General features: G+C 38.0%; 3 protein-coding genes across 3 annotated transcripts in view; 2 read left to right on the top strand and 1 right to left on the bottom strand.

The window, feature by feature from the left end:
* Positions 1–1,820: 1,820 nt before the first annotated feature.
* Positions 1,821–2,660, top strand: LOC122254664 (cuticle protein CP1876-like). The gene is made up of 2 exons (XM_086545740.1): positions 1,821–1,925; positions 2,116–2,660. Exons 1-2 carry the CDS (start codon positions 1,914–1,916, stop codon positions 2,569–2,571), a joined length of 468 nt encoding a protein of 155 aa, XP_086401866.1. The 5' UTR covers positions 1,821–1,913; the 3' UTR covers positions 2,572–2,660.
* A 1,880-nt stretch (positions 2,661–4,540) lies between these two features.
* Positions 4,541–5,354, top strand: LOC122254670 (cuticle protein CP1876-like). The gene is made up of 2 exons (XM_043018471.2): positions 4,541–4,671; positions 4,831–5,354. The coding sequence occupies exons 1-2, from the start codon at positions 4,660–4,662 to the stop codon at positions 5,284–5,286; spliced, it is 468 nt and encodes a 155-aa protein (XP_042874405.2). The 5' UTR covers positions 4,541–4,659; the 3' UTR covers positions 5,287–5,354.
* Positions 5,355–9,561: 4,207 nt separating this feature from the next.
* Positions 9,562–10,000, bottom strand: part of LOC122254662 (cuticle protein CP1499-like) — an 876-nt gene continuing 437 nt past the window's right edge. The window contains exon 2 of the mRNA XM_043018462.2: positions 9,562–10,000. This exon is cut by the window's right edge and continues 131 nt beyond it. Coding sequence (XP_042874396.2) covers positions 9,631–10,000 — 370 coding nt within the window. The 3' untranslated portion in view covers positions 9,562–9,630.

Raw genomic sequence — 10,000 nt, 5'->3', positions numbered from 1 at the left:
TAATAGTATAGACCAAGGCTACTCAAGTGACAACTCGCAGCCCGAATAAGGATCTGAATGTTGTAGTTGGACTCCAGGCTCCAGGAGGGAGCAAAAACAATTAAATAACATGATCTTGGCAATAGATTCTTGCAATTGTATTTCGTCGACTGACTTGTAAAGTAAATTATGCGTCTGTCGTAAATAAGTAAGTTACAAATATTCGCAGTACCCAGATTTTGGGAATTGACATAACATGAAACAGTAAATATATCCTCTTGTTTTAAATGCTTGAAAACTTCAATTTAATGTTCGAGCAGCAAGCAAATACATCTTTATAACTGTGTGAAAATTCTAGTTTCTTGTCTCAGAAATGTAGATTTGCTCACAGAAGATGAAGACAAAACATCAAGAATATTTTGATTTTTTCCATTACGAATTTCTCTGTTTATAAATTACTTGTTGAAAGGAAAACTCCAAAATCCATCATCTTTTAGAAGTGTAACATTTCAAACGAAAGTGGCATAATACTCTTATACTTCTAACGCAAAAAAGTGACAATATTAAGTGTATTTACATTGTATCTACTGTAGTATTAATAACCAATACATCGAACCAAGTTCAATGCGTTTTATCTAGCACATCTAACATTTTGAAGCATAGTTATTGACTATAACCTCCTCACCTTTATCTTTTTACACAATATATATATAACCTTATCCAGGAGTAACACAGCTTTTATTGGGAAGCTCCAAATGAAAACAGCTAAAATGATTAGTTCAAGAGTTGGATGGAAATTCAATATTCTCGTGTAAAAAATTGCCTTTATCACATTTGCATACATATTTCTTAATTCAAAGAACGTATCTTCTAAATTATATTATCAATGATATGCCTCATCATATCATATACTAACTTGCATTGCTCATAGTGAAGTGACATGTATAAGATTAAAGTTTATAAAGATTATGCTATGCCATAACAAAAACGAATGACCTGCGATTAACCTCATTCTCTTTGTCTTTTATATTCCCTTAATGATCAATCCGCCGGAGACAACAGCAATTTAATGAAGACATTTCAATCTGAAAATGAAATATTCCGTTTCATTAGTCGCTCCATACATATCATTATGACAATACATTACATGAGGTCTTACGCTATGCTTTCATAAGCATCTAATAGTCTAATCTAACAGTCAAGCAGAATTATTGCAACATACATATACCTACGTTTTATCACCGCCGCCCCCTTCATCCTCTCTCTCTCTCTTCCTATCTTTCCTTTTCAATCTCTCTTACTCTTGCTTAGCAGATGTAAATGGTTATGAATGAAATTATTATTTCACACTTTGAGATATTCATTATCATGCTAAACTTTTCTACAGGAATTTTACCGGTGATTTCTGTTCACAGTTGGATAGATATATAATAGAAGCATGGAATTTGGATGGTACATTTGGATATTAAGTTTCTTTTTCTTCTTCTAATATATTATCTTATCTTGTTATGATGTTAGCATGCAACCTGGTGTATTTAGATAATTTTGTTTGTTGTACGAATTAACTGTGTTTATGCTATAAACGAAGTATAAGTTCATAGATTCCCAAAAATATGAATACATGAATAGGTATACATATTAAATTAGAAAACCTTGAAAATGTGTAATCTTTATACTATATAGGTAAGCTATATCATCTGAATAAAACATTCCGTTTTACATGAATCAAATAACTATTAGACTACCACACCACTCCCTATGAAATGACAAATCGTTTCCCTCTTTGGAAGGCAAAAGAGAGGAAAGAGAGCGCGCGAGGTCACACACTGCAAAACGCGACACGCCCACCAAAGTCGCAGGAGACAAGAGCTACATATACGAGGAAGGACTCACAGTCAGCACAGTTCAGCTGAACGCTTTGACACACAAGCATCATGAGGATTCTGGTAGGATTTCTCATGGGAAGCGGCACTCATGTGTTTTCCATTTTGTTATTCAGTGCATGACCTAAGTAGGATTTATAGTGTATTTATATATTTACTGATCTGCTTATCTTAGATTTCTCCCAAAAAGAGCTGTTAGGCAATTAGAATTGTCTTGCTGTAATCACTAAGTGGTGTGTCTAACCATCTTCAGGTTGTATTGGCAGTACTGGGCGTGTGCTCCGCCTCCCCCCAGCAGGCCTACAACTACGGCCAGCCTAGGTATATCGGACCCGTAGCTGCCGGCGTCGGCGGAACTGTCACTCCCTTGTCCGATACGTATCAAGTGGCCACCGCTCGTGACGCCTTCTTCAGGGCCTACCAGGCTCAGCTGGAGACCATCAACGCCGTCCGCTTAGCCAAAGGGGTTACCAACCTACTGCCAACAGGCGTGCATCGCAGTGCGCCAGCTGTGCACCACTCCGTGCCACTTGGTCATCCTGCTGGCCCCGTCGCCTACCAAAGTGGCCTCAGCTATGGTGTTCCCGGCGTGGTTCGCGACACTCCCGAAGTGTCTGCCGCCAGAGCTGAGTTCTTCCGCCTGTACAACCTGCAGGCGGCAGCAGCAGCCGCGGCACCGGACCATCATGCTCATCACGATCACCACTAAACTGTAATTAGATCTTCAGACAGATGCTATTGGAATCAGAATATATAAGTATGTACATAAAAAACATTTAAATAAACGCAGCAATTCGCTTTACTTTTTTGAATAATCCCTTCCGTACCTACACCTGGCATTTCGAGCAATTTGGTAAAGCTTAGCCACATTGTTTGTTTTTTTTTTCAGCGACTAAGTTATCAGTGGAAAATAAATTTATGGTGTTGAACGTAATAGTATAGACCAAGGCTACTCAAGTGACAACTCGCAGCCCGAATTAGGATCTGAATGTTGTAGTTGGACTCCAGGCTCCAGGAGGGACCAAAAATAAATAAATAACATGATCTTGGCAATAGATTCTTGCAATTGTATTTCGTCGACTGACTTGTTAAGTAAATTAGGCGTCTGTCGTACATGAATTACTAATGTTCGCTGTACCCAGATTTTTGGAATTGACATAACATGAAACAGTAAATATATCCCCTTGTTTTAATTGCTTGAAAACTTCAATTTAATGTTCGATGAGCAAGCAACTACAACTTTATAACTGTGAAAATTCTAGTTTCTTGTCTCAGAAATGACAAAATATCAAGAATATTTTGATTTTTCCCATTACGAATTTCTCTGTTTATAAATTACTTGTTGAAAGGAAAACTCCAAAACCCATCATCTTTTAGAAGTGTAACATTTCAAACGAAAGTGGCATAATACTCTTATACTTCTAACGCAGCAAAGTAACAATATAAAGTGTATTTACATTGTATCTACTGTAGTATTAATTATCAATACATCGAACCGAGTTCAATGCATTTTATCTAGCATGTCTAACATTTTGAAGCATAATTATTGACTATAACCTCCTCACCTTTGTCTTTTTACACAATACATATATAACCTTATCTATTAGTAACACAGCTTTTATTGGGAAACTCCAAATTAAAACAGCTAAAATTGGATGGAAATTCAATATTCCCGTGTAAAAAATTGCCTTTATCACATCTACATACATATTTCTTAATTCAAAGAACGTATTTTCTAAATTGTATTGTTAGTGATATGCCTCATCATATATGTTAACGTGCATTGCTCACAGTGAAGTGGCATGTATAAGATTAAAGTTTATAAAGATTATGCTATGCCATAACAAAAACGAATGACCTGCGATTAACTTCATTCTCTTTGTCATTTATATTCCCTTAATGATCAATCCGCCGGAGACAACAGCAATTTAATAAAGACATTTCAGTCTGAAAATAAAATATTCCGTTTCATTAGTCGCTCCATACATATCATTATGACAATACATTACATGAGCTCTTACGCTATGCTTTCATAAGCATCTAATAGTCTAATCTAACAGTCAAGCAGAATTATTGCATCATACATATACCTACGTTTTATCACCGCCGTCCCCCTCATTCTCTCTCTCTCTTCCTATCTTTCCTTTTCAATCTATCTAACTCTTGCTTAGCAGATGTAAATGGTTATGAATGAAATTATTATTTCACACTTTGAGATATTCATTATCATGCCAAACTTTTCTACAGGAATTTTACTGGTGATTTCTGTTCACAGTTGGATAGATATATAATAGAAGCATGGAATTTGGATGGTACATTTGGATATTAAGTTTTTTTTCTTCTTCTTCTAATATATTATCTTATCTTGTTATGATGTTAGCATGCAACCTGGTGTATTTAGATAATTTTGTTTGTTGTATGAATTAACTGTGTTTATGCTATAAACTAAGCGTAAGTTCATACATTTCAAGCAATATGAATACATGAATAGGTATACATATTCAATTAGAAAACCTTGAAAATGTGTAATCTTTATACTATATAGGCAAACTATATTATCTGAATAAAACATTCCGTTTTACATGAATCAAATAACTATTAGACTACCACACCACTCCCTAGGAAATGATGAATCGTTTCCCTCTTTGGAAGGCAAAAGAGAAGAAAGAGAGCGCGCGAGGTCACACACTACAATACGCGACACGCCCAAAAAAGTCGCAGGAGACAAGAGCTACAAATACTGAGGAAGGACTCACAGTCAGCACAGTTCAGCTGAACGCTTTGACACACAAGCATCATGAGGATTCTGGTAGGATTTCTCATGGGAAGCGACTCTTGCGTTCTCCATTTTGTTGTTCAAATAAGATTTATAGTGTAGTTATATATTTACTGATCCGCTTAGCTTAGATTTCTCCCAAACGGAGCAATTAGAATGTAATCACTAAGTGGTGTGTGTAACCATCCTCAGGTTGTATTGGCAGTCCTGGGCGTGTGCTCCGCCTCCCCCCAGCAGGCCTACAACTACGGCCAGCCTAGGTACATCGGACCCTTAGCTGCCGGCGTCGGCGGAACTGTCACTCCCTTGTCCGATACGTATCAAGTGGCCAGCGCTCGTGACGCCTTCTTCAGGGCCTACCAGGCTCAGCTGGAGACCATCAACGCCGTCCGCTTAGCCAAAGGGGTTACCAACCTACTGCCAACAGGCGTGCATCGCAGTGCGCCAGCTGTGCACCACTCCGTGCCACTTGGTCATCCTGCTGGCCCCGTCGCCTACCAAAGTGGCCTCAGCTATGGTGTTCCCGGCGTGGTTCGCGACACTCCCGAAGTGTCTGCCGCCAGAGCTGAGTTCTTCCGCCTGTACAACCTGCAGGCGGCAGCAGCAGCCGCGGCACCGGACCATCATGCTCATTACGACCACCACTAAACCCTTAATGCATATGCAACTAGAATGAAAACCTATAACAAAACTTGCATTTGAAATCCAATTGAATAAATGTGGCAATTTTCTTTACTTCTTTCAATAACACCCAGAGAATAATATGATTAGCATAGTCAGTAAGTGTATACGGTTGTTTTGTAAATCCTATACATATTTTGTGTTGATTTTTTCAACAAACATGAATTATCAGTGGTAAATCAGTTCATGACAGTGTTGCACAACGGTTATGAATTTACAAGCAATATGATTACTATTTCAATGTTTCTATTATGTGTCAGTTGTATGAATCGATATTATTATGTGGAAGTCTTAACTTTCTATATTCTTTGAAATTCTTACACACTGTTCTTTTAGCAGTTTGATCATTGTGATATTACAAGTCAGATCCAAGTAAAATTAATTTCTATAAAAGAGATTTTATTTATAAAAGAACCTTAATTTTAGAGTAAATTCAAGACCGTATAAATAGATATAGATATATGTATATATAATATAAACATATATAGATATATACATATATGTATATATATATACATACATATACATATGTATGTATATGTACACACCCATATATATATATGATGTATATATATATAATACACACACATATATATATGTGTGTGTGTTATATATATTATATATATATATATATATATATATATATATATATATATATATATATACATATATGTGTGTGTATACATACATATGTATATGTATGTATATATATACATATATGTATATATATATCTATATATGTTTATATTATATTATATATATATATATATATATATATATATATATATATATATATATGTGTGTGTGTATATATATATTTATATATATAATATAAACACACACACACATATATATATGTATATATATACATATATGTATATATAAATATATATATATATATATATATATATATATGTATATATATATATATACACATATATACATACATACACGTGTATGTGGAAGAAAAAACACCATACACAAATTTATTGGAATATGAAACAACAGTTTCGATATCCACCTGGATTTCATCTACGCGCTTGAGGAGAAAGAGAGAAGAAGGTAAGTGGTAAACAAAACAACACTGTACAAGAAGGGCAGATGAGGACAAGTGAACGGACGCGAAGTCAGGAGCAGATAGATGGACGTAACCGAGGCAGGTTAGGTCAGGTCAAGTCACAGGTCGGGCGGTCTATGAGAATGGTGGCCGGCGTAAGGTAACGTAACCGAGGCAGGTCAGGTCAAGTCACAGGTCGGCCGGTCTATGAGATTGGTGGCCGGCGTAAGGTAACGTAACCGAGGCAGGTCAGGTCAAGTCACAGGTCGGCCGGTCTATGAGAATGGTGGCCGGCGTAAGGTAAAATAACCGAGGCAGGTCAAGTTATAGGTCTATGAGAATGGTGGCCAGCATAAGACAACAGTCTAAGAATGCAGACTGTAGACAGGACTCCTTGGAGGAGCTGCTCCCTGGATATGTGTTAACTCATGACAAACCTTGCTCACGATACGTCCCGGTCCCTCTTCAACATCCACACCCTCTCCCAGAGGCTCTCTAACCTCACCCCGCACAACCCTTCACCCTCATGAACGCTGTCACTAACTTATTTTCCTTATCCTTGACCCCGCCACCAACTACAATTCCTAGGTTTTGGTTTGTCCTTTGTCCTCCGTCCTCTTACCCTTGCATTCGTCGACCTCATTTCTTCCTTCGACTGTTTACTTTTATTAAATTAACTCCTTGCCTGATGTATATCTCCTGCGAGATGCCTATATCCCGGCCCTCGAGTCCTTCCTTCAAACTAAACCTTCCATCCCCAGGCATTACCGGGAGGCCTTGCAGTCTACGTAGGGAGGATCTCACCATTTGGCTTCTGACAAAGGTAACTCGGTGGACCACTATTCCTACCTGTAAAAGGCCCACGACCTGTTGAACGCCATCTCCACTTATGCTCCCCCGACTAGCAACCCCCGGAACGCATTTCTGCCACATCATCGTCACCTGAAGCAGTTAGCGTTGAGTTGCAAGGAGGAAAACCCTTACCAAAGGTTCAGGGTTATAAATCCTCGCCTCCCTCACTTCTATGAGTTATTCAAAAGTTGGGCTTACCCCTGCGACCCATCATGTCCTCCTGGGGTTTTGTGACGCACCCTCTTGCTTCTTGGTTGGCTCAATACCTCACTCCTCTTCTTGGCACCTTCTCTTCATCTCGCCTTCGCCACTCTCAGGACTTCTTCGCCCGTGTTCGTGGGGTCACGCCCGCGGCCATGATGAATCTGGACGTCGCTTGATGATGGCCTTGCTTTCCTGTAGAGGAATCTTCTTCCGGAGGATCCTCGCCTTCCTCTGCCTACTGACGTCTTCCTCCAGCTGATCCGTCTGTGTGTGGACTTCTCTTTTGAAGGTCGTTTCTACTCTCAGACCTGCTCTTCCCTGACTTCATGGAGAAGCCGATTCCCTCTCGCCTTCCATTCGTTTCAAGACGATCAGCTCCCCTTCCTGAACACCTTAATTCATCGCTCTGGTGACTCTTTCTCTTTTTCATCGTATAGAAAAACCTGCACAGCAGGATGTATATACATTTCCTCTTTTACCCCCCCCCCCAATCCATGTTCAGAGAGGTGTGCGCTTCGCTTTTATGACCTACATATATATATATATATATATATATATATATATATATATATATATATATGTGTGTGTGTGTGTGTGTGTGTGTGTGTGTGTGTGTATGTATGTATTTATATATACTAAATATAGATATACATATATCCATGTATATATATATATATATATATATATATATATATACATATATATTTATACATGTATATATATACGCACATATGTATAAATACATGTATATATATGTATATATATATATATATATATATATATATATATATATATATATATATATATATATATATATACCATTACTCTGCATGATGTTCCTACCACTACTGAGCAGACTAAAGCAGACCAGTTTAGAGTTGGGTATTTTATGACTATAAATATTATGGCGCATGTAGTATAATTCAAGAGGTTAGTGTAATTTTCATAAAACACACACACACACTCAACACAGCTTAATGGCAAATGAATAGCTAAAAAGAATCATATATTTGTAAAGTGCTAGTATTACTTAAGCAATATGTATAGGAAAACAATTCAAACTGTGAAAATGTTATTGTTAAAGATATTTGTTTTCATCGTTTCAGTCATAAAACGTGATTTTCCCACGAAAGCACTTCAAATTAATCCATTGTCACATTCTGCTGCACACCACTCTCACACATGACCAGGAACAAAGAGTGAGACCTACTTTTTAACCTTTTTCTCTTTTTTCATTTGCTGTTATATATTGTTATCTGTTTGTTTTGTTTTCTTTTACTTCCTTCCTTTAGCTTTTCTTCTCTATCTCTCTTTTATCTTACCTATTTTATGATTTTGTCCTTTGTTCCCTCTAAACATTTCCTATATACATATAGACATAAACATTTCTTGTTCCTTCGTTCTACTCGTTTCTAAATTTTATTCGTCTGTTATGATATTCCACTTATATCGTTGACTTTGTATATATTCATCCTATAATTCCGACAAGTATGTAAGCTACCCGTTTCACGCTAAAACTACAATACTCTGTAAAGGATAGATCATCATAGACTGGTGTTAAGAAGGAAACCCAATAAAGGGAATGAAATACGTTTATGATACATTACAGTATCTTTCATCATTTGCTATTGGTAGATATATCTCAAGCTTATTCAACCCTTTCTGCTCAGATATTCTAGAATTGTTCATTACTCCGTATATGTATGTAGGTATATATATATATACAATATATATATGATTAAAAAGAAAATACTATAATGCTTATTAAATGAGAATTTATGGCCTCTCCTTAATACATCGGTTAATGCAAACTATCACTACTTATAGTGTATCTCTTATTCTTATATTCCAATACTTAAGCCCAACCTATTGTCTATTTAGCCACAATTGCAATAGGATTTGAAAGGAGACTCTTTGTATCAGTAAACTCTTCCATGCTATAAGACGCAATGCTGAGCACCCTTGAAAGCTTGAACGGTTTGTTCTGCAGTAATGTTTTGTATATCAGAAGAGAGTGCAACAGTGCATCAGATATTGGTTATCACGACTGTAAACAAAGCTTTTGAGGACAAAGCTCCTGCAAGGCGAAGAGAAAATAAGAGAAAGGGGTTTATGGAGACAGATAAAAGTAAGTTCATAGCCTATATTTGACGATCAAAATGTTCAAAACTCTTACAAAGGTATTACTATCTGACAGTTTAGTAGTCGTAGTGAGCATGATGGTCCGGCGCCGCGGCTGCTGCTGCCGCCTGCAGGTTGTACAGGCGGAAGAACTCAGCCTTAGCGGCAGACACTTCGGGAGCGTCACGAACCACGCCGGGAACACCACCGCCGAGGGCAGTTTGGTAGGCGACAGGACCGACGTAATGGCCAGCCGGCACGCCGTGGTGCACGGCTGCTGCAGTGTGATGCACAACTGGAACACTGTGGTGCACAGCTGTTGGCACGGCGTAGTGGGCGGCGGGCGTGCCGTAGCGGAGAGCGCCAACCGCCGCCAGCTGCGCCTGGTAGGCTCTGAAGAAGGCGTCACGAGCGGCGGCGACTTCGTAGGTATCGGACACGGGAGTG

Source organism: Penaeus japonicus, unplaced genomic scaffold (genome assembly GCF_977035675.1).
Source record: "Penaeus japonicus unplaced genomic scaffold, GWHDUDI00000001_assembly GWHDUDI00000017, whole genome shotgun sequence".
Lineage (NCBI taxonomy): Eukaryota > Metazoa > Arthropoda > Malacostraca > Decapoda > Penaeidae > Penaeus > Penaeus japonicus.
The sequence above is the reverse complement of the archived record's forward strand: the minus strand, read 5'-3'. Positions and strand labels throughout refer to the sequence as shown.